The 26,475-nt window shown below is 34.2% G+C and overlaps 1 protein-coding gene across 2 annotated transcripts in view; it reads right to left on the bottom strand.

The window, feature by feature from the left end:
- Positions 1 to 25,477, bottom strand: part of atp6v1h (ATPase H+ transporting V1 subunit H) — a 49,478-nt gene extending 24,001 nt beyond the window's left edge. The window contains exons 1-9 of one of the 2 annotated variants that reach the window (XM_051127480.1): positions 25,401 to 25,477; positions 24,709 to 24,842; positions 22,216 to 22,315; positions 21,870 to 21,959; positions 20,900 to 21,013; positions 17,102 to 17,206; positions 9,307 to 9,360; positions 8,152 to 8,249; positions 5,809 to 6,001 (exon numbers count right to left, since the gene is read on the bottom strand). In XM_051127480.1, coding sequence (XP_050983437.1) covers positions 5,809 to 6,001; positions 8,152 to 8,249; positions 9,307 to 9,360; positions 17,102 to 17,206; positions 20,900 to 21,013; positions 21,870 to 21,959; positions 22,216 to 22,315; positions 24,709 to 24,812 — 858 coding nt within the window. In that variant the 5' untranslated portion in view covers positions 24,813 to 24,842; positions 25,401 to 25,477. The remainder of the gene's footprint in view (positions 1 to 5,808; positions 6,002 to 8,151; positions 8,250 to 9,306; positions 9,361 to 17,101; positions 17,207 to 20,899; positions 21,014 to 21,869; positions 21,960 to 22,215; positions 22,316 to 24,708; positions 24,843 to 25,400) is intronic. The other variant, XM_051127489.1, reaches the window with a different exon arrangement.
- Positions 25,478 to 26,475: the final 998 nt, after the last annotated feature.

Here is a 26,475-nt window from a genome sequence, read left to right as displayed (position 1 = left end):
TGTGAAACGCGAGGCCACGATTTGAAGTTCACACTTAACCTGGCGAACAGCAGCCCTTCACCGGTTTAGATTTCCGCGACATACCGGCAGGAGAATTAGCGCCATTTCATTAAAAAACGATTACAGAGAACAGTTGAATACACTAAAATTAAAATTCTACTTTTAAACGTAAAATTTTTTTATGTCTACAATGTTTGTTGAATGAGTTTAAATCTATGTAATATTGTAAACTATGCTGTATGCACCCAAATAAATCCAAATTGTTCATCTTTTGATTATTGCTATTGCCTCTACTAATTCTGGGTGTGTTTTTTAAGTACCCGTCCATTTTAAACCAGCAATATAATAATTTTAAACAATATGTGTCTAAACAAAACAACCCCAGCATGTTTGGTAAAAACATTTAACCTAACCAGCTGGGTCAAAATAACCCAGCATGTGTTCTGTCCAATATTTACCCAGTGCTTATAACCCAAGTTGGGTTGTTTTTAACCCAGCATTTTTTAGAGTGTAGATAGAATGTCAGAACAACGATGATAGATAGATAGATAGATAGATAGACAGATAGATAGATAGACTCTATAAATAGACTAGGAAATGACTGTATTATGTTTATTTATATTGTATTCATCCATCATATTTGTTGTGTATTTCATTTAATTTCATCTGTTCTTTGGAGAGCTGATGCAGACAAGTGACATCATTCCTGTATAATCACATCTGTGTACCAAGAACAGAAAGATAAAGCTGTGCAGCTGATTACGTAATAAGAATAAAGAATATTTGCTTTACAAGATTAAATAGAAACCTACATTCAGCTACAATAATGAGCTGATTAACATGGATAAAGCATGACAACTAGGCTAAACTACAGAGCAATATCCTCAATCCTGAGTGTTTAGAGTACTGCTGTAGGCAATACTATATATAACAGTGGGGAAGAGCGTACAAATGTGAAACATAAATAATGGCAAATGTGCAGAGGCAGATCCATTGATAGCTGCAAAATGGAAGCCATGTAATCACGAACAGGCACAGAGAGAGAATACCTGGTCAGGACAACTTAATAAGCTCTTCAGCAGGTGAGATGAATGAAGCGCTGCACTCTAATTCAATACTGTCAGCGACATGGACAATGAATTCATTACACAACTCAACAACAACAGAGCCCAGCTTTCAGGGCTAATTTGAACATTAAATGTAGCCTGCACTATGAACGCCATGTGCAGGAAAATGAAATGCAGAATAAGAGTAACAAGCAGCCTGTTTTTGTGCCCCGGCTATGTATTAAACAAATATGCGCCGACAGTGGAAAAGTAATAAGCCTGGCGGAAGATAAAATGCCTTAGGACCACATTTGGTCTAGCACTATATCCAAATTCAAATGATCAACATGAGCAGGAAGGGCAATGTCGGGGTGACGAGTTTTTTCATTTCTAGTCTCTAAAAACCAAGCACTGAATGGACGATGACGCAGCAGTGTGGAAGAGATTAAAATGAGCGCTTTTGTCAATCTGCAACCTTAATAAGGTAATAATGGGGTTCTTAGTATATTCATCATGAAAGCTCTGGGCAAATTAAACCCTTTCAGAATAAAAGAGTGAGTGATCCGCTAATGGACTTTGAAGAGGACACCTTCTGCTGAGTGATGCCCTGATCTGAAAAAAGTGAGAAAACAGACACACCCATCCATCTGTAATGGATTCAGCACACGCACTGTTTCATTCATTATTTGTACACCAAAAGAAGGAAAAAAAACAGTCAGTTAAACAGTCTTGCATCAGACTTAATGATCACTCATTAAGTATTTTTAGAGGTATGTTTATATGGCGCCTTATCTTCATTTAACAGATGCTTCGCAATCCATTTCCTTAAAGCACTCTAATTGCAGCAATGGTGCCTTGTACATGATTGGGGTTAAGTGTCTTTCTCTTAAGTGTCTTAATATGTTGCGGCTTGGAAAAATGTTTCACGTTTTCAGTGCAAGAGGTCACAGTGGTTCAAATTATGCTCTAATGACCATTTTTAAAATAAACCAATTAAAACCGCATTATTTGTCAGCAGATGTTTAGTGAGGTTGACAAGTCTGAGAACACATTGGAAAAATCTGGAATTCACAATCTAATTTCAACCTGTAATTAAACAAATAATTTGTGAGTCTGGACCACAAAACCAGTCGTAAGTAGCACGGGTATATTTGTAGCAATCAGCCAGCAATACACTGTATGGGTCAAAATTATCAATTTTTCTTTTATGCCAAAAATCATTAGGAAATTAACTAATGACCATGTTCCATGAAGATATTTTGTAACTTTATTTGGACAACTTTTCAATAGTTTTTTTTTTTTTTTTTGCACCCTTAGATTCCAAATTTTCCAATAGTTGAATCTCGATCAAATATTGTCCTATCCTAACAACATCATACATCAATGGAAAGCTCATTTATACAGCTTTCGAATGATGTTTAAATTAAAAAAAAAAATACGCTAATGACTGGTTTTGTGGTCCAGCATCACATTTTAATACACTTAGAATAAAGAAACATTGCAGTTTAAAAAAAAAAAAAAAAAAAAAAAAAATATATATATATATATATATATATATATATATATATACTGAATTATTTTTAGGTCACTAATTAAATAAGCAAATGTGGGAATTAAATTAAATACTAAGAAATGAAAACTACAAAATACTAAGAAATCAGAACATAAATATTAAAGGAATAGTTCAACCCAAAAACGTACTCACCAACAAGGGTGTAAATTTCATCTAACAGTGGGAGGGGGACAATAAACATAAAAATTTCTCAAGAGCAATTTTTGAAGGGGACAAATAATACAGCCAAAATTGTACTTGTAAGGACAGATATGTGTACACAGCATGTGTACATAGCATGCTTTTTAAATATGAGTTCGGTTCATAGGTTCATCACGTGGTCATATTATAATTATAATATGAGGACATCTTTTATTTAGATATTCAACCGCAGCAAGCCCATTGAGCTGCCACTTAACGTCATATTGAGCAACACCAAACACCTCGGTAGGTCTACAATATTTGCCTAATATCAGTTCACACACAGGCTTATCAACATGTTAGTGTGTGACAAGCTACGGTAAACTAAGCTTATAAACTTAACATTTTAAGTAACCTTATAATCGCTTATAGAAAATATATTGGATCTCATGATTTTGGGCATGACTAATTTATTAATGATCCAGCATCATCTGTATTAAAGAGAAAGAATCACTTCACCCGATGTTTAAAGTGAATAAAATAGCCTTGACAGCCTAAGTTACTTACACATATCTACTGAAGAGCTTCGCACTCTCCCACCGGACTTGTGTGTATATGTAAAGGAGGGAAAAGCAGGCTATGGACCAAACCACTGTTAGGCAAGGGAGGAGGGACTTATCTCCATTATATTATTTACAATACTCAGAGTCACTTGTAATGATAATTTAAGGGGGGACCTGGAGTCCTGTCCCCCACGCATGTTTGAGTTGTATGTTTGAGTTAGTGTAAAACATGACATATTCTGTTGTCAACAGGTGGCGCTATGATTTTAACTGAATATTGGTGTTTAGATGTCTTCAGGCCAGGACTCTTACCAAATATGTGAAGTCTAGTGCAGATGGGACATTGCATGTTTAAGTTAGTGCAAAACAAGTAATTTCCTGTTGCCATATAGTCATAGGTGGCGATGATTATAACAGAACATTGTCCTTTTAGATGTGTTCAGGCCAGACTCTTATCAAATAGGTGAAATTTGGGGCAGATCGGACATTGTATGGCTGAGTTATAAGAGCAGACAGGAAAGCACTGGGTGAAGAAAGGGGACCAGGACCGGTAAAGGACCTCGAGACGGGAATCGAACTCGGGTCGCTGTAAGTGCAGATGCGTTGTATGTCGGCGCACTAACCACGAGGATATTGGTGCGGACACGGACACACCCTTTAACGAAAACTCTAGATCTTGCAAAGACCTTTAGAGTAGACTGACCAAATATACTGTTGATGTCATTAAATCTCTATGAGGAGTTTGTTAGAGCATAAAACATGCCACTTCCTGTTGCCAGCAGGTGGCGATATGGCTATAACTGAATATGGGCATGTATTCAGGAGAGGACTCTTATCAAACATATGCTTGAATTATAACAACTTCCTGTTTCATGGCGAAACATCAAAATTTGTCAGGCCACCAATGACACGCCCTTCAACAAAAACGATTTCGTTTTTGAAAATTTTTTGCAATTTAACATCACAAAAGGCTTTAGATTACACTGACCAAATTTGGTGTTGATCTGTTTAAATCTGTAGGAGTTCGTTTAAATACAATGCCTGAAAATGGCAAAAACAGCACAAAACTTGCTGAGAAAATTCAAAATAACAGACTTCCTGTTGGGTTTCGGACTTCATGCCACAGGACATTTTGTAGGTCTTGGTCTGTTCCATGTGTCTACTGAATTTCATACATGCTTAAGGGGCACTTCATTAAAATTTTATAGGTGGCGCTATCAAGTAATTTCTGAGCCATTTCTATCACTCCCACTTCTGAAACCCATATCAGATGTACATTTTCACCACTTTTGGCATGTGTGCAAAGTTTTAGGAGTTTTCAAGCATGTTTAGGCCCTCAAAAATGCAATTCATTTTAGAGAAGAAGAAGAATGTGAGCAATTCTAATAGGGTCCTCGCACCATCAGTGCTTGGGCCCTAAAAACCATATCTTTATCTGTGCATATTTTTCTCCTGATTCAGGAGAGACGACTTTTTCAGAGAAGCAATATCAAGGATAGAGAACTCGTATTTTAGCTGGAAGAAATGGTTTAAAAACATCTTGTACTGTATCATGTATTTGTTTTTTTACAAATATGCAGAATGTGGGTCACTTACATTACTTGTAGACTTTTGCAACGTTTTTATTAATCGTTTAATTGTATTCTTATGTTTAAATTCTCATTCTGACGGCACCCATTCACTGCAGAGGATCCATTTGTGAGTTTTGATATATTTATTACTAATATGCACCTTGTGGGTGACTTACATTACTTGTGGAGCTGTTTAAATTCTCATTCTGACGGCACCCATTCACTGCAGAGGATCCATTTGTGAGTTTTGATATATTTATTACTAATATGCACCTTGTGGGTGACTTACATTACTTGTGGAGCTGTTTAAATTCTCATTCTGACGGCACCCATTCACTGCAGAGGATCCATTTGTGAGTTTTGATATATTTATTACTAATATGCACCTTGTGGGTGACTTACATTACTTGTGGAGCTGTTTAAATTCTCATTCTGACGACACCCATTCACTGCAGAGGATCCACTGATGAGCAGGTGAGCAAGTAATGAAATGCCAAATTCCTCCAAATCTATTGTTTAATTTGATGGGCTCAGGGGGAATGCATTTTCAGCAAATTTGCATTTTTGGGTGAACTATTCCTTTTATTTAAAAAAACAAAACACTGTATTCATTTAGAAAAACACAGAATAGCAGCACTTAGTTACTGTTCTCAGATTTTTGGAACTAGTAACAGTGGCATATTTGATTGCAAATTATTCTGATTATTCTGAGTGATGGAGTAGGAGTGTGTATCTGAGAGGATTTAGGGGTGGCTTCAGTGTGAAATAACCTATTAGTTTACTGCAGCTGAATCACTTAATGCTTTTTATTAAAAAAAAAGGCATAGGGATGATTTTAAAAAGAAAATTTGACACTACTGCATTCACAAAGTCAGGAAAGGAGACTGGGTTGCTAACGAGTGCAGTTTGAAGCAGACGCGCTTCGTGACACATACCCTGAAAGCAGCCAGGATTATGCGAGTGACCTTCTCTTTGACAGACTCTTGGAGGATGTCGGAGAGCGCCGGTACCACGTTGTAGCGCCGCAGCTGTTCGCAGAGTTGCGGGCTGAATGCCAGGAGCCACACACAGAAGATCATCTGATACTGAAGCTGGAAGCCACACTTATTGCTCAGCACTGCCGTGATGCTGAAGGATGCGGAGACAGAACAGTCGAAGTTAGTAAACACAGTAGGGCACCTCGCCCCTAATGGTGTGCTGAGAGGATGCTCTTCATAAAGTTAGTCCTGATGGTTTGATGGGTGAGATGAGGGGAAAATGAGAGCCCACATTTTTGTGATGTATAATGAGACCATTACATGAAAGAAATTTGACTTGAGAGGCAAGAAAAAGAAAATTATCTTCAGAGAAGCCTCATTATCCTGTCTTTTGCTCTGTCTGTACACTAGCAAACAAAAGAACTTTTATGATCACAGGGCTAAAACCTGCTAGGACAATGAGAGATGCATTTTTGGTTCTACACGATTTGTTCTTCAATACAACAGGGGATGGGGAGCATAAAAGGGGCATGAGACGAGCACACTGTTAATTGTGTGCACCAAGCATAAAAAAATTAAATAAATTTAGAAAAAAAAAAAAGTGTTACAGGGTTTCTACTCCTTTTGACCAATCAATTTTCATGCCTTTTTACTATGACTTTTCCAGACTACTGGAAAAAATAATTTCAAAGATTTTACTAAAACATCAAGTCCTAGCCAATTAAATATTTTAATTAATACTTAATTAAATAATGAATTGTTAAATAAAAACTAAAGAATAAAACATTATAAACAAATAATTTATACTTTATACATATAATTTCTGCTTTACACTATTTATAATTTATACAAATGTCAATTAGATTTTATTTAAAGATATTAATACTGCTTTTAATAGCAAGAGTGCATTAAATTCATCAAAAGTGGCAGTAAAGACACTAAGAATGTTTAAAAGATTTCTGTTTCAAATAAATGCTGTTCTTTTTGATGTTTTTAACAGTGATAATAATAAGAAAGGTTTCTAGAACAGCAAATCTGCATATTAGAATGATTTCTGAAGGATCACGGGACACTGAAAAAAAAAAAAAAAAATGTAAAATATAATTTATTCCTGTGCTGGCAAAGCTGAATGTTTTCAGTGTCACATGATCCTTCAGAAATCATTCTAATATGCTGATTCTGATACTACGCTGATAATACCAGTCAAAAGTTTTTGAACAGTAAGGTTTTTAATGTTTTTTAAAGTCTGCATTTATTTAATCCAAAGTACAGCAAAAGCAGTAATATTGTGAAATATTTTTACTATTTAAAATAACTGCTTTCTATTTCAAATATATATTAAAATTTAATTCTTGTGATCAAAGCTACATTTTCAGCATCATTACTCCAGTCTTCAGTCACATGATCCTTCAGAAAACACTCTAATATGCTGATTTGATTCTCAAGAAACATTTATTATTATATATTATTATTATTATTATTATTATTATATAATTATTTAAAACAGTTGAGTGCATTTTTCAGGATTCCTTGATTAATAGAAAAAAGAGATCAGCACTTATCTGAAATAAAAAGCTTTTGTAACATACTATACCATTCAAAAGCCTGAAGTCAGTATAATTTATTTATACAATTTATTTAGAATTTAATTTTAAAATTATTTCAATTTATTTAAATTTTAATAATAATAATAAAAAAAAATTGAGCAGCAAATCAGAATATTAGAATGATTTCTAAAGGATCATGTAACTATGCTATAAATTCAACTTTGAAATTAACGGAATAAATTACATTTTAGAATATATTCAAATAGAAAACAGTAAAATAAAATGTAAAAAATTCTGTTTTTCTGTACTTTGGTCAAATAAATGCAGGCTTCGTGAGCAGAAGAGACTTTAAAAAAAAAAAAAAAAACATTAAAAATCTTACTGTTCAAAAACTTTTGACTGGTAGTGTAGAAAACATTTCAAAATATTTCAAAATTGTAAAAATATTTCACAATATTACTGTTTTTACCATATTTTTGATAAAACAAATGCAACCTCGGTGAGCATAAGAGACTTCCTTTATGAACATTTGAAAAAAAAAAATTCTCAAACTGAAGTGTATTTCTATAATATAAACATTGTATATTATTAAATACAATATTGTTAGAAATATTATTAATTCCAGGTCTGAAAAAAAATTACACAATTAAAAAATCCCCAAATAATTCTAGATAACCGTAACACCAAGACAGCTTAATATCTCACAGTCTACAGTGCAATAGTACCCAAATATTAGTGTGAAAGTAAGTATTACCAGTTCACTCCGTCAGCCTCCACCCAGGCGAATCGGTATTCATTCACTCTCAGCATGAGCTGCAGGCAACCAGCGACGCACTGAACGTACTGGGAGCTCTGTGAGGGTCAGAAGGAAAAAAATACACATACACGACACACACACACACACGCACAAATTAGCATGCACACAAACACAAAAGGACAACACAATCAGAACCCAAAGAACAGAACAGTTCAGATAAGCAGGGAAATGGATGCATGAAATAAGCCCGTCCTTTTTGGGTACTAGCAAAAGAACACAATGAAACTAGGCTGCTTAAGTAGCATTTACACTTTCGGTAATTCTGCATTCACTTATGCACGTGCAGTACAGTTCTGACTTTTAAAAAACGCCTTTTGGATAACATGCTGGATCAAAGAGACAATCCCACAATGCAGCAGAGAGAAAGCAGCAGCCTTGAAACCTGCACAGAGTGAGTGAATCATAGAGAGATGTTAGAGGAAATGTGGCTGAGAGGAGAGAACAGACTCAGTCATTAACTGGGGAAGATGATACTGTAGATCAGCACCATATGCATAAAAGCAGAGCGGTCCAGAGAATAGAAGAGACAGGGAGACAGGTCATGAAGAATAGCAAAGTGGAGACGTCTTAAGAGCCATGGGAGGAAATTGAATTAAAATTTGTGGCCGCTTACATTGCGCCAGCAGATTTTGACTCGCGACACATGATGAAAGGAAAAAATATATATTTCTTTTCAAATGAACTCTAAAAAGCGCAAAAAGAAATGAAAGAGAAAGATTGCTATAGTGCAAGACAAAAGCCTTCTGGTGGTCCTTTCAATCTATCAAGTCTAGTATCTAAAAAAAAAAAAAAAAAAAACTGCAGAAATACTGGATTATGACCACAGCCACTGGCAAGAGAGGAAAGAATCTTTGTAAAAAAAAATGCTTAAAGATGGACAGAGACAAAAAAAGGTGTTGTATTAGAGAAGTGCAGCTGTAGGAAAAAGTGAAAAGATTCACAGTGGATATGAATGGGAAAAAAAGCAGTGGACAAGAAACAGCATGTGCCGCATCCCGAAAAAGAGTGAGGTGAAGATCTCGGCCTCTGAAAGGCGGTGGAGGCTCGTTCACACAGTTGCACATCCGCCTCCTTCGTCTGTGACATACTCACTTCACTGGGGGAGATGGTCCCTGTTCCAGGTTCAGCACCTGTACCATGTAGTTTCTAACAAAAAAAAAAAAAAAAAAAAGATAGAAAGAAAAAAAATCTGTGATTTTGGGCCTCTTGTTGCAGGAACTAGAGCGAGACTCTTGGACAATGATGAGAGGCATATGACTCCTGCGTAAATGAAACGGCTTGTTCGTGACGGGCAATCGTCTAAAATTCTGTGGGAGAGTGGCCCTGAATTTATTTCAGTCTCAGCTGCACTGCAAAATGAAACGCTTAAGCTTGCTACAAGAGCTAAGTCACAATTTAGATGTAAAGACACGCAAGTCAACACTTTTACAACAGGCATCTTAAATGAAACCCCAATATAATTAAACTGGTATTTATAGTTATTTCCTGCTTAGAATAGACAGCATTTTTTTCTTGATTCATTGAAAGTTTATTCACAGCCATCGCCGCTTTGCTACAATGAAATAAATTTATGAAGTGCGCTCTGAGTGGTCTAATACACATGAACTGCTTTGACAAGCCGTCTGTTTATGATTTTCAACATTCATTAATTCAGAGGGTCCCAAGGCTAAAATATGAAACTGCATGCAACTTCCTATTACTGTGGTGATTTACAGAGTAAATGAAAATGAAAGCTGGACTTTATCACCTGAGCTGTAAGTATATGCATTCACTAAAAGCTAGAAACCACTGTATGAATAAACACACACACACACACACACACACACACGTAGAGTTCTCATCAGCAGAGGACCGAAGTGCTGCTGATCTCTCATAGTCATAATAAAAAAACAAGAGCTAGTATGAAATAGTGGCTTTATAAATAATAAATTAATTACAGCTTTTGTAATGCATCAAATGTTCTTTCATTTATTTTGATGGCATTTCATTTCATTCATTCATAATTTATTTAATAAGCTCATAAACGCAGAGTATCAATCTAGTGTGTTTCATCTAATCGAAAGTAAATGTAAACCATCTTATTCATCATATCTACTGAAGAATAACAGACTATTTTATTGTTTTTTTTTTAATTACAAAAGTTGTTTTTATTCACTCTTTTTATTCCAACATTAAATAAACCAATCTAATGCAGTACTCTATCTCAAGGTTATACACTCTCCTTAAGTGTATCACTGTGTCTTTCCATTAAGCTCAAAAATGCACTCTAAAGCCACTTCTAATGAAAGCAATTGGAAAATATATTGAACGTGTTACTACAAAAATGAGGGATGTTTTCAGTGATTAAATCACAAACATGGCTTTGATTTCTTACAACCATGAACTCCCTGAAAATTTCTTACACATTACTGAACCAAAATTGCATCTGTACTTCAGTGAATGTACACTACTGCTCAAAAGTTTGGGTTAAGTACAATGTTAAAAAAACTGCATTCACACCATGTCACAATTGCCGTAATTCAGAGTTGACAACATTCTACCAGAGATTTTCTTACTATTGGGAGATGACAGGGTCTGTATTACTTAATATTGGAGAAAGTGTAACAGTCAATTTGGATCACGTGTGCCTTGACAACCAATCACATTACAGCCTTGATGTCATTGATTTCAGTTCAGAGTTGTGCGACAGTCAATTGCCATTTACGGATACAATAGGAATGAATGGGAAGTGCCATAAGCTGAATCCCACCTGTTGCAAAAAGTCAGTATTTCTCTTGCAAAACAGCAAACTCTAAAAACACTGTAAACTCTAAAAAATAGTTCAATCCAAAAGTATTGTTTAGTGTAAAACATGTTGAAAATTAGCCAATAGGTGGTCGATTGATTAAATGATACCGTTTCTTCTAAAAAGTTGTTTATTCAGCGTAGTAAAGATTCTTCTCCATTGACACCCATTCTAACAAACACAGCCCCTGGACTCCTTTCCCAAACCAGAAGCATTAGCTTTAGCCATTACGTTTTTTTGGCTAAAGGTTGCAGGCTTCCCTTCTACTGGCTTTTGTTATACTGTGAGCTGTTCCAAATCTTCATTCTGAATTTTTCATTCTGTGGCAACGCTATCAACAATGTGTTCACATGCTAGCAGTACTTGTAAGCTGAGATTGCTTTGAGAGCTACGACTTTGACCATGTGACTGCTGTACCACCTGACCACAGCAGATTCATGTAGGCGCTACCTGAGGATGTGGACAGCTCAGAGTAGAACGTCATGTGTTGTCATCTCACCATTACAGTAATAATGCAGCTTAATAATGCAGTAATAATGCAGGCTTTATATATATCTATATATATATATATATATATATATATATATATATATATATATATATATATATATTTAATATTTAATTTATTTATATATATATATTTAATTAATATTATATATTACATGCAATTTTTTTTTTAAATACAAGATTAAAATAATAAGATTTTAATAACAAAGTCAAAATGTTTCGAGAATAAAGTCGAAATTATGAGAATAAAGTCAAAATGGTTTGAGAAATAAATTGTAGAAATTAAAGCTGTAATATTTTGAGAGTATCGCCTATATCACGCATCCAAATGGCGCTGATTGTGAACACTGGGGGTTTATTGTGAGATTATTAGCAGAAATCATACTCGCAGGGACAGTATGCTTGGAAATAATATTTAATGTCTTGCATTTGTTATTTGTAGTGTGCCAGGCCCCCCACATTAATAGCAATAAGCTTTGTGCTTTTGGTACTTTTAATATACAACAAAGTCTCAGCATTCAAAATTTCAGTTTTATAGCAAAATACAAACAATGTGTCTTACAATATTGTGTTTTTCAAGCTCTTTAATGTGGCATGAGAGATTGCTGTATTCATGTAAATCAATTCATTAAATTATACATTTTTTTTGTTTGTTTTTGTTTCAACAGTAATTTTGTGCTTTGTTGCTTTTTAACACAGCTCAGCTTTCAAATTCTGTCAATTTTATCACAAAATACTAATTGTAAATGTGTTTTTCCTCTTTATTTCAAGTTTTTAGCAAGATGTAAAAGTGAAGGAACATCAAAAGGCATGAAAAAAAACAATATAGTCTAATTTAATGAAACAAATGTCTCTTAATTGTAATCGGAAAGATAACTGATTCACATGCTGCTTAAACTGAAGCGAACAGAGCGATCTGTCACGCCACATTAAAGAGTGTGAAAAACACATTATTGTAAGACATTGTTTGTATTTTGCAATAAAACTGAGAGAATTTGAAAGCTGAGACTTTGGAATTTCTCCCAGTGCTCTCAACCTGGGCCATTTGCATGCGTAATAGTCTAATATACTCTCAAAATTGTATAATTGAATTTGAATAATATTTGAATAGAGAACAATTACTAATAATTATCAATGATATAAAAGCACCTTGGTAAACATAAGATATTTCTTTAAAAAAAAATCTTACGACACAAATCTTTTGAACAGTAGAGTATATCAGGAATGGGGACACATTTGTTTGCAATGAAATGTGATCAGTTGGAGCTATGATGGTGGGGATAAAATGTAATAATATAAAAAAAAGAGTGTAAAAATAATATACAAATAAAAAGTGGTGGAGACACATCTCACCGTCTCCACCGTAAATTATGCCTATGAGCGAAAACAAGATTCTGAAATGTTGGCACAGCCTTCAAATCTCTGATATAATGAAAATACTTGTGCTGTTTTTGGTATTGCATGTAAATTGAAGTTCATTACAGCTATCTTCAAACATGTCCTTACAAAACACACTTTTTGCACTCCGATGTAAATGGATTCTGGTTCAGGCTTGTGAAACAACACAAAATATGTTTGAAGGTTATCTAAAATGGTTAAGATTAAGAATACATTCAAATCCAAACAATAAACACACACACACTCATACTGTGTACTAACCAGGTGTGACATGAAACGACAAGCAATTTTTCTGTCTAAACACATTAAACTGTTATGTGACACAAATACAGCCAATTAGAAAAGATATTTGATGTTTTTGGACCAGTAAGATTTCAATGTAGAAGGCAATGGTGTAAATACAGGAACTAGGCGATTGTCTAAAGCGCCCTTGCCCTTCGCTGTGACTGATTAGGACAAAACTCAGATATACATGGAAAAGAGCTTTTATCTGTTGTTACTTTGTAACCTCCTGCCTGGTACACGGACAGGCTTGGCTTGATGTTAATATAATGCATATCTATACCAAAAAAGTATCGTGGTGCATAAAACAAAAGAAACAGAGACAAAAACATCATTTAAGATGCTGTTTCATCAGTTCTCCCAAGCAAGTAATGCAAACAAAACCTCTAGAACACCATGCTGAACCGGCACATCATAGTTTTTTTTTTTTCTTTTTTTTAAAGCAAATAAGTTGGTGCCACCATAAGTAAGGTCGACCCCTGGTTCCCATGTGCAGGTGGTAAATGATTCAACCCAGTGCACCTTAGCACCACTGGGGCCTTAGTGAATCTCTTAATCTGTATCTGTGGCTGGCCTGCTGCAGCAGAGCTCACAGCTCATAGCTGATTCTGAGTCAGGAGGATCCAGGATCAAATCGTGCTCTAGGCACTTCTCGGTTTATTCTTCTCATTGTGCCCTTTATATAAAGCACTCTCCTGCAGTAGTGGCCTGACACGGCTGCCTCTGCAGATCTCGACCCCCTGCTGTGTACATGTAGGATTCGAGGAGTGACACAGTACATACAAATTCACTCGTTCCTGTGCAGGTGCTGCAAAGTGTTTGACACACAAGATGGGCTCTGAAAGTCAGAGGCTGTCTTCCTGATTTGTGAGCAATTTTCCATGACATTTCAATAACCTTTCTATTTATGTTTCATATTTAATATAAAACAATCATTCAAAGTCTGATCAGCTTGGTAATGATGCATTTAGAGAAATTTGTGAATCAATTTAAATCATTTAATGAAAAGAATAAAAACAAAACTGAAACTGAGTCATTACTATTGGCCAGTTTTACTAAACAGGGCAAATTAGCACAAGAGTGCAATTCCAAAACAGCACAGATGGGTGGGGAAATTAACTAACAATGTGCAAATTAAAGAACTCAGACACAACATTTCATTTACAGATTGACCAACGAAATATACCAAGCACAGCGCAAATTAGCACCGTCACAAATAAAGAATGGAGGACCAAAAAATTAAGGTTTGCTAGAAGTTTCGATAGACCTGGTATTGCGTTACTCCTAATTGAGGGTTCCAAGTCATTTTTTATTTCCTGAAGCAAATAAAAAATAACATGGCTTGGCAAACGATATGTTCAAATAATGTGTTCTTCTAGCATTCCAAATGAATTAAAGGAGAAGTTCACTTCCAGAACCAAAATTTACAGATAATGTACTCACCTCCTGGTCATCCAATATGTTCATGCCTTTCTTCCTTCAGTTGAAAAGAAATTATGAAATTATTTTTGAGGAAAAAATATCAGGAATCGTCTCCATATAGTGGACTTCAATGGTGCCCTCGAGTTTGAACATCCAAAACACAGCTTCAAAGGGCTCTAAACGATCCCAGCGAAGGAATAAGGGTCTTATCTAGCAAAACGATCTGTCATTTTCCAAAAAAAAATAAATAAATAAATTTCTATATTTTTTAACCTCAAATCATCTAGCTCTGCCATGCACATCCCCAGTGTTTACAAAGTGAACATGCAAAGAAGGTCAAACGCCCTTTACAATAAAGGAAAAACAGCAATGTAGGATGATTGTAAAGTTAAAGGAGAAAATGAGATGGAGTTTTTAGACATACCCTAACTGTACTGACCCGGATTACACAGACTATGCATGCGCATCACAAAGCTAGACAAGATGAGCATTTTTTTTAGAAAATGAAATCGTTTCACCACATACTTATTCCCCGGGTAGGATTGTTTAGATTCCTTTGAAGCTGCATTGAAACTGCATTTCAGAAGTTCAAACTTATGGGCAGCATAGAAGTACACTATATGCAGATAATTCCTGAAATGCTTTACTCAAAAAACACAATTTCTTTACAACTGAAGAAAGAAAGAAAGAAAACATCTCCTTTAATACATGTGGAAAAAATCCTCTCACTTTTACCACATGCTCTCTGTTCTCTTTGGTGCCTCCTCCTAGCAACAATAATTGCAACTATTTCAAGCGAAAAATAGTTTAATAATGGTGCAAATGCCAGTTACAGGACGAGTGTAAATGTTAGTAAAATACATTGCGTGATTCATTTAAACACTCTCCTCCCATAAATTTTGTGTCTGAAAGGGAGACTTCTACAAATGCATATTTAATAAGGTAAGGTGCAAAAATAACTATGTCCACACCTTTACAGTGCTAATTCTTCACTGCGCATCTTTAGTAAAACCTGATAGTAAAATTTTAATACCAAAAGATGGTTTGCGTTGGCGCAATCTGTTTGTAAAACTGGCCCTACGGTTTTACTCCACAGAAATCAAATAACTGAGTGATTACATATTTTATAGTAAAACTAAATATATTAATTATAGAAATATTCATACTTCATTAGGCCTAAAAAACACAATTTTAAAAATCAGTTTTTTTCGACCCAGTTAAAGATAAACAAACAAAAAAATAGTGCTCAATCAAATATTTTAGTAACACTTTATAATAAGTCATGTGTTAACATTAGTTAATGTATTAACTAAAATAATGAATGAACAATGAAGAATACATTTATTGCACTATTTATTAATCTTTGTTAGTTAATGAAAATACAGTCGACCATTATTAGTTCATGTTAATTCACAGTGTTAATTAACTTATGTTAACAAATGCAATTTTTGATTTTAATAATGCATTAGTAAATACTGAAATTAACAAACTAAAATTACTAAATGCTGTAGAAGTATTGTTCATTCTTAGCTCATGTTAACTGATGTTAAATAGCGAACCTTATTGTAAAGTTGTACCATTATTTCTTCTTTTATTTGATATTATGAAATTTCTTTGCTTTACATTTGCCAAAAAAAAAAAACCTTTCTGTTTCAGGTATAAATTAGATTTTAAATCTTCAATTTTCAATGTAGATTCACTTTCATTTAGACTTCGCTAATATAGCTGAAACATTTTAACTGTAACTGCTACTGATAGTAACTAAACCAAAAAAACTGACACAAATAACCTTCTTCAATTTGAAGGCTCCTTATTTAAACCCACAAAAACCTAAAAGCCAAAAAAAAAAAAAAGTTGAAAAGGAACACAGCGCACGGCCAGTGCTTTGACACATCACAAATTCTTTTATGTCTCAGCTTGCCTTTCACACTCCACTGAAAGGAGGAGGATTGAAAACAAGAAGAAAGCGATGGCATCTTTTGAAGTTTCATTGTATAGGAAAATTTACATCATAAGGCACAGAGGCAACACTGGTAATGCACAAAGATCCAGATACAGTAGGTTATGTTCTGTGACTGACATAAGAAGCAGATGTGTTTTAGATAAGGTAAGAGCTTTTTGAGAAATAAAAGCCTGCTGAGAAAGGAAGAGAGAGTTTCTGAGCAGCTTTTTTTTTATCTCATGTAAAAATCTTAAAATGAAAACTGTAACATCATTTACTCAGTCTCATGTTGCTCCAAACCTGTAATTTATTTCTTCCGTTGAACAAAAAATGATTCTCCATTCACTTTCAATGTATAAAACAGTTGCAATGAAACGGAAACTAAGACTCTGAGCTACTAATATTCTACATAACATTGCTTTTGTGTTTCAAGTTTGACATGACGGCGAGTAAATGATAACAGAATTGTCATTTTTGGGGTCGACTGTTCCTTTAATTAGTTGGGGAGAGAAGGTCTGCTGATTTAAGTATAGAATCTCTTTGTTTTCTACCTGAGAGCTGAGTTGGGTCTTAATCCAGTTGAAGTAGTAGTTCAGGTCACTGCCCTCCATCAGGTCACGTCCCCAGGCAGCCAGCTTGGCTATGATCCGCGCAGCCTGAGGGAAAGAAAAGAAATGTCGCATCGGTGCTTGAAAAATGCATTTCTAGACGTGGCTTTCATACAGATGATTGAATACAGGAATATATAAAATGCTATGTCTGGGTTGTGGCCTTGGGTGCCTTGTTTAGGCACAATAAGTAGTCAATGCAGACAAACAAAGTTTGTATAGAGCTCAAAACATTTCCCAATCCTGCTCTCAGTCTCTCTCCCAAACATTTCCGGTCTCTCTGCTGTCCTCTGAATAAAAGTGGCAAAAGGCCAAAGGACAATCAACAGCCTTAATTGTGATAAGTAATGGCAACTGTTGCTCCACATCCATCTGAAACATTCAACCTGAAATTAAACAACCTAAATTAACATTTCAGCCGAATGAATATGCAAGCACTGCAAAATATGCTTGAATTATTGGTCAGATGAAGTGATTCACTGAGAGCTTTATCACTTTCAACATCTGTGTGTGCGCTATGGTAATGAATGCATTCAGAGCCATTCTGATGTTTCCAGAAGACCTGACATTTACTCTGCTTGCCATGCAAAAGGGGAACTTCAGAGCGTTTCATTAAGACCTGAGGTGAGGATGGCAAGAGGAATCAATACAATCCTCATGCAGTTCAGCACCCCGCGACTGCCGTCTGCCTGAAGGGTAATTAAACTGAGACGACTGACTTCACGCTGATCTGCGTGTGAAGTATGTATCCGAAAAATGAGAGTATCCAGGGAAAACGTTTTGCTTTTGAGTGAATGTTCAAATGTAAGCATGGAAATCTCTTTGATGAATTATTGATGGATCCCATACTAACTGTGGGCTCTCAAACAAAAAGTTTAGAGGTACTGGCCCTGAATGTGAGCTCAACAAACTGCATTTATGAACAATGTACATAATGCTTTTATATACAGCAGGTAAATGAGTATTGAACACATCACCATTTTTTTCCAGTAAATATATTTCTAAAGGTGCATCTGACATGAAATTTTCACCAGATGTCGATAACAACCCAAGCAATCCATATACACAAATAAAAAAAATTCAGAACTTACGTTATGTGTAATAAAATGGAATAACATGGGGAAAAAGTATTGAACTACTGAAATTTATTTAATACTTTGTACAAAAGCCTTTGTTGGTAATGACAGCTTCAAGACAGCTACTTTTTCCCTGTGTCATTCCATTTTATTACACATAACTTACATTATGAATTTATTTGTTTTGTTTTCTTTGTATGTATGGATTACTTGGGTTGTTACCGACATCTGGCGAAAATTTCAAGTCAACAGCACCTTTGGAAATATATTTACTGAGAAAAATGGTGACGTGTTTAATACTTAAGCTATTTTACCCGCTGTATTAAGCAGAATACTGCATCGAGGATTGTGGCTATATTTCTGTTTAGGCACTGACATCATTCCAAACTAATTACATAGAAGGGAGGATAAGCTAACTTTGTTCAGTAATTACTTGGAAACATTTTCTTCCAGGAGAAAAGGGCTGTGAGCTACTGGTCCATACTTCACGGTGACTTTGTTACGCAAATGCAGTTAAACCATCAGCAAACGCCACCTGCACACTCCTGAAATTTAATTGGGAAAATTAAGCTTTTGCACTCACAGTTGAAATTACTTTTCTTATACAGAAGAAACTATGAGGTCAAAACAGGTCAAATGAGCTTCTCAGAATACATTAAAAAGGTCATGAACTGAGAAATCAAAATTGTCTTGATCTTTTGACATATAAGAGGTCTTTGTACTATAAAAACATCATCTGTACATTTCAGAACTCAAAACTTTCTTGTTAGTCTAAAATGGCTTATATTGAACCCAATCTGCCAATTAGTGGAATGTGCCACTTTATGACGTAAGATTGTGGCTAAATGCAGCCTATGCAGAAAAAGATCGACGCCTGCTTCTACATCACTGCCTGTTTAGCATATAATATAAAAAATAAGAGGCAAACGCAGGTCTACGCAGAAACCAAATGATAAAGATGGCTCCGAAGACAGCAAAACACTGTGCAGTGCCAAGTTTAACTTGCGTGCTTCATTTTAACGAGGATTCGTTTACAAACAAGGCACAATTCGACGCAACTAAAAGACGATTCTTTGGCGACTATATTGGATCGCAACACACAAGTGTGAGTAAAAGTTTTTATTACATGGTCACTATTGCTTTGTCTGTTATTACAGATTGTTTGATATGTATTGAGTATTTATGCGGTTTTGACCTAAATCACAGCAGCGCCCATCTGAAGGATGTAGGCTGTCAAACATACACAACTATTAATCAATCATAGCAGTTGGCGTTAACTTCCCAGTTTACAATCCGCCACACCTATTCAATTCAAACAGAGCATTCTGATGAGGCGAATCAAACAGGACAAAATAAATAGCCTATTACTTTTAAATTATGATGTAGTTTTATATACAAATCTTGAAAACATTATAAGTGGATGTCAGAGAACAAGACAAAATAAAAAACAAAGGCAGTTCATGACGCTTTAATATAATTTCACTGCTATGACAAATCATTTAAGAAATACTGTGATTGCTTTTGTTCATATTTGCTCATAAACAATAATTGTTTCCTATTTTAACATATTTTAAAATGTGCAATGTAAATTATTCCTGTAATGGCAAAGCTGAATTTTTAGCAGCCAGTGCTCCAGTCTTCAGTGTCACATAATCCTTCAGAAATCATTCCAATATGCTGATTTGGTGCTCAAGAAACCTTTCTTCTGTGAAAACTGTGACAGGGCCATTTGGTGAATGGAAAGTTGAAAAGCTTTTCTTTTAGATATAAATCTTCTGTAACATTGCAAATGTCTTTACTGTCACTTTTGATCGATTGAATGCATTATTGCTGAACAAAAAAGTATACATTTCTTAAAAAAAAAAAAATAAATATATATATATATATATATATATATTTTTTTTTTAAAGAAATGTATATGAACTGCCTTTTATTTTTTATTTTGCTAACAAATATACTATTTACAGGTGATAAATCAAATACAAAATAACCAAGGTCAACAAAGCAAACATGACAGCCAACATGATTTGTGTGAGCGTGTGTAAATGGTGTAACTGGGTGTCAAGGTTGGAAGTATATAAACAAAGGAACATGTAGAAAAGTACAACAGACATAACAATAATAGGAAACAATAATAATGATGATGACAATAATAATAATAATAATAATAATAATAATAATAATAATGAAAATAGTATAATAGTGATAATACAAAATTTGGAGGGTGGAGGGTGTGGATGGTAATCATAATAGAAATAGTAGTAGAATAATAATAGTAGTAAGAATAATAATAATCTCAATTCATTGTAAATAAATGGGTAGTTGGAGGGTAAGAAAGATGACAAATGGCAATTATAATAATAATAGCAGCAATAATAACATTTAAAATAAACTAATTTAATCAGGAACGAGGGGAGGTTTGAGGATCAAGAAGAGGACAATAATAATAATAATAATAATAATAATAATAGTATTTTTAATTTTTATTAGTAGTATTAATAAAATCAACACCAACAAAAATAGTAATAATGATAATAAAAATAAAGCTATTAAACGGTAAGATATTATCGTTTTAATATATATATATATATATATATTATAACGTTTGAATAGTAGTGTATATTATACACATTTATCTATTTTGTTTTGCCTGATAGCAACTTACCATGTGAACAGTAAAGAGGTCTTGACGGTTCAGCATTGGGAGGAAATATGACCAGGCTGTATTCTTAGTCTTCTTGGCATAATCAAAGAAGATATTCACTCTCTGATGATTTTCCTGCATGGTAAAGTAGACCCATTATTGCAACATAAAATAAACTTTGCCGATTATAGAAAAATTATGATCTTAGACACATATACAGTTAAAAGCAATCCACAAATAGACATTAGAAAGGTCAGTGACTACATCTGTAAGGATGAGAAACATCCATTTCACCACCACTACAACATGAGCTATACTTGGTTGCATTGTTGTCCATCTGAAAAACACTTAATACTCCCTACATCACGTACATGATACTTAACGAGAGAGACAGTTCATTTCTTCAATTTCCCCAGAGACATATTTATAAAATGAATTGATTTTTAAAATAGAAAGACAAGCCTGTTTATCTTGGTTGCAAAATTATAACCGCTTTGCATATGAATAGAAGATCTCATAATAGAGGCATGGGCTAAATGAATGTGAGAGGACAAGTCACTGTATGCGTACAGAAATACTCAGTATAGTATATACACAGAACCGTAGACTTCATAAATGCAACTGAAAGTGGGTTTTATGAAGGCCATCTATCAGCACAACTTAACAGATAACACTGATAAAACATACAGCGAAAAACCTAAGCTAGAGCATCAGTGTGCATCTAGGCCATAACATACTATTTACTTAAGGAATGACAGATTATTATTATTAGTCAAAATCAGTTTGAGAATGTGACTTTTTTCCTTTTTGAACATTTCCAAGACCAAGGCTGTGAAGAGACAAAAAGCAAATGTCATAGTAATATTCATGTAACTATACGAGATAATACAGGCTCATTGATGCATTATAAATGAACATTCCAAAGCTTTTAAGTCTGACAGGCTATGAGAAAACAGACAGAGCTGGTCTCTGAAATGGCACGTGTTTTTACCTGCAGCGTGTCATCAATCAGGGTCAGGATGTACTGAACTGTCTGCTCTTTAGATATATGAGCCATAAGGTTGAGGAAGGTCTTTGCACACTACAATAAAATATGATAAAAGAATTAGTTAAACGTACAGACTTAAATAGAAATACAACTACATGAGAGCACATATGAGTCATTTACACAAAGCTTTCATTTATATAAAAGGACCCCTAACCATTTGTGGTTCCGAAAACGAATCAAAAATAAAAACACAGGCAATGATCTAGCTTGGTTATTTGTAGTACGTTTCTCCTTTTAACATAAACAGGTTGGGAAGAGCAAAAAAAAACAAGAAGAATGTCATATAAACCTGATGTCCTTCTTTCGTCAGAATTGCTTGCTTGTCCTCGGACCCGGCAATCTCAAACTTCTTAATGAACTCGCAGTCCTCAGATGAGATCATTTGGCCCCTGAAAAGCATAAAACTCACCAATGACTAAAGGGAGTAAGGCACAACAAAAGGCAATCCAGAAAAGAGCTTCAATTATTCACATCATTTTTAATTAAACATATTTACTTTTACATGCTTTTTTATTGTTTTAATCTGATTTAAAGATTTAATATATCCATTCTCAAGAGCCACACAAGTAAATCATTTTTCTCTCTTCTGTGGAGAGCTCGCAGGACTCAATAATAAGGATGGGACATTGATGAAACCGTTACTTGCTCCATTGGGTCCTATTTATCACATACAAGTGTCTAAGCCTTAAAAATTAAAGGTGCATGCAGTATTTTTTCAGTATAATTTCTGGCTAGTATTACAATTAAAAATCTGCTGTTCTAATTAGATCTAGTATAATAATTGTATTTGCTTTAATGTTGCTGACACTTTTTGTTGAACTCTGCCTTCTTCCTTTAAAGCCTGTCAGAAATATGATAAACCAATTAAACTCTCAGAACTGTAATTTAGCACTTTTACTCTGATTTTCAAGAAAGTGTCAAGGACAAATGTAAGATATATGTATGTATATATACACTACCAGTCAAAAGTTTTTGGACTGTACGATTTTTAATGCTTTTTAAAGAAGTCCTTTCTGCTCACCAAGCCGGCATTTATGTGATCCAAAATACAGCAAAAGCAGTAATACTGTGAACTATTTTTAGTATTTAAAATAACTGCTTTATATTTGAATATATTTCAAAAAACCAATTTATTCCTGTCATCAAAGCTTATTTTTTAGCATCATTACTCCAGTCTTCAGTGTCACATGATCCTTCAGAAATCATTCTAATATGCTAGGAGTAATGTATAAAAGAATAATATGCAAATAAATATAAAAGTTAAATAAATAATATCTAAAATATATAAAGCATAATTACAATCTCTATGTTGAGAATATATTATTATTATTCACAACAGAGTGAATCTAATCGAAAAGTAAGGTTAACTAAAACTAAAACCATAAAAAAGTATTACATGAAATAAAACAAACTTTAAATTGAATTTATACAAATTAAACATTTTTATTAACATATATAACATTATATAACATTTATATTTATTTTTATTTTGAAGAACTAAAACAACTAATACTAAATAAAACAAAAACATAAACTAAAATTTAATTTAAAAACTATATAGACATTTAAAAGTAATAATGACTTGTGCTGTTGCCTTCATTACAGCAATCTGATTTCACCTGCCACATGCCCTCTGCATTAATATGCATTTAGTTTAAATTACAAATACAGACTGATTACCATACCTCATTAAACAGTCTTAATTATACTCCATAAAACTCCTTCGGTCTTTATTGTACTTCATTATCAATCTTTTCTAACTGAATTTTGAATATCCTCACATTTCTGTAACCATTGAGTTGCTTCGCTTATAGCAAAATAAAATAACAACAACCATAATACAACACAAATATATCAAAAACACTACCATTCAAAAAGTCTGAGGTTGGTAAGATTTTTAAATAAATCTCATCAATCTAAAATCATTTGTTTGATCAAAAATATAGCAAAAACAGCAATACTGGGAAATATTATTACTTAAAATAACTGTTTTGAACAATAAAATGCAATTTACTGCTGTTACGGCAAAACTACATTTTTAGCAGCTGTCTTCGGTCTCACACGATCCTTCAGAAATCATAATAATTTAATAATACAAAAAGGAAATGACAAGCTCCATGTCTTTTCATTGGACAACATGAAAAAGTCAACTTGTCTCACAGGCAGAAAGCCTATCATAATATGCATATGACAGCGTTACCATGTAACCAGTATAAATGGGTTAGAAAACCAAACGATAAGGCAGAATCTAGTTTTTTTTTTTTTAAAAAAAAACTAGTGTTGGTTTAGTTGGTAAATAACATTAAGGAAGGACTATGTATGCAAGAAATGACAATCCTTAAAACACTCACTGTCAGAACCAGACAGAAAAACACAGCCACACACACACACATACACACAAACAAACGACCATCATAACTGTCACAAGACAGTGACACAAACTGAGTGACACAAACTCAGTTTCCTTAAAACATGCTAGACCTTGTTCCTGTTTTAGAGAAGCATTACACTAGGGAAATTAAAAAAAAAAAATGTGAAACCAATTTTAAATGTATCAAATAAAGAAACCAAGATCAAAATTCTGAAGGTACACAGCTGGTTTATTCTTATTTCAGAGCCAGAGACCTTTTGAAACTAGTGAGCTGCCTACACAGACAGCATTTTAGGGTCCAAACTCTGTATCTTGTGACAGTATGCTATGAGACCCAAAATGCATTCAGCTTTCAGATATATTTTCTATGAGAGCAAAAATAAAGCAGATGCTATATTCAGATGTACTCACTGGAGGTAGGACTGCCAGTTGACCTTGTTTGCTCGGACCTCTGCGGCCTTTGCTGCAATGATGTTGGTAGGGACGGCAGCGTCCACTGCCCCTCGGATATCCATGTTGAGTTTTTATATGTTAGGACCTTTAAACTGAACACAATATCAAATCGTGATGTACTGTCCCTGGAAAGGCCACTATGACAAATGCTGCAGCATCAGTACTCATGCCACCTAGCTCCCCTCGAAAACAGGTTACAAACATAAATAACACATTGGGGGGGGGGATGTTTAACAAAGTTTAGACACTGTGCTAACTACGGTGTGTGACTAATAAACACTATAAAATGATTTAGCATAGCAGGAGTCGTATGTAACGTTAAGCTAGCTAATGGTGGACGAAAAAATCGAAATACACTTCACTGTAAATATAGATGAGGTTAACTAAACGTTTCGATGGGTTTGGACACATACATTCAAAATAATATGATAATGTTTGTTATACGTCTTCAAAACAAACAAAAAATACTGAATGGACAGAGCCACTGATAACTGCTAATGCAGAAAACAGCGCATTGGAAAGCTAACGTTAGCGCCTAAACTTTCCCGTTTATTCAGACGTTGCTACACAGTTGTTTCATAATTATTTGTGAACCCAAAACGCAATATTTATAGTGGAAATATTAGAAATATATTTAACTTCTCGCTTACCTGCTGCCTCTGCTGTCAAATTGCTACAAGACGTCACGGGATCAATGTCACGTGATGCCGTCATGTGAGAGGGCCAGCGAATTAACCCTTTAAACAGTAGAATCTTTTCAGTGGTGAGGATTTTGATTCAGCTCAGAGACTCGAATCATTTGAATCTATTAAAATGCGTTCACTGATTCGTTCAGTGGTGCTTTTATGGAAGTGATGCTGTGTCTGCCCTGTATGGAAATAAACACTGGACTCGTTCATACGGAACACCCAGCAAACACAGAAGAAACTTGAGTCGTGCTTTGTAGAGAATTTTGAGGTATGAAGCCTACTTATGTAAAGAAATGTCCATATTTCCATTTAATATAAGCTGTATGTAATACAGTAACAGTAATGTGTATTTATATAAGTGGTTCTTCAACTTTTTTTACTCCAAGGACCCCTATTGTACACAACAATCTTTGAAGCCTGCTGAATTATTTATGAAACCAGATTAAAACAAATACAATATTTATGATTGAAATATTTGAAATGAAATAATGTACATTTGAAAGTAAATGATTAAATCAAATCATTCTAATTGAAAATATTGTAAACATTCATCTTATAAAACGTCTGGAATTCTGAAATGTAATTATTTTAATAAAATTATTAAGTTTCTGAATTCCAGACGTTTTCAGAGCTGGAAGTTTTTCAATGAACCCAATCTTTTAACCAATGAATGTACATTACTTTTCCAGTCATTCATGGTTCACTGGATAAGAATTAGAACAAAAATATATAGCCTATATATAAAAGTTTGGGATCAGTATGATTTTTAATGTTTTTTAAAGAAGTTTCATATTCTCATCAAGGCTGCATTTATTTATTTTCAAAACTGAAATATTGTGAAATATTACTGCAGTTTAAAATAATGGTTTTCTATTTAAATATAATTTATTTCTGTGATGCAAAGCTAAATTTACTTCTGTCATTCAGTCTTCAGAAATCATTCTAATATGCTAATGTATTGTGAATGTTGAAAACAGTTGTGCCGCTTAATATTTTTTTGGAACATGTGCAATTTTTTCAGGATTCTTTTATGGAT

This window comes from Labeo rohita, chromosome 2 (assembly GCF_022985175.1).
Source record: "Labeo rohita strain BAU-BD-2019 chromosome 2, IGBB_LRoh.1.0, whole genome shotgun sequence".
In the NCBI taxonomy this organism is placed as follows: Eukaryota; Metazoa; Chordata; class Actinopteri; order Cypriniformes; family Cyprinidae; genus Labeo; species Labeo rohita.
This window is presented reverse-complemented; position numbering and strand designations above follow the sequence as displayed.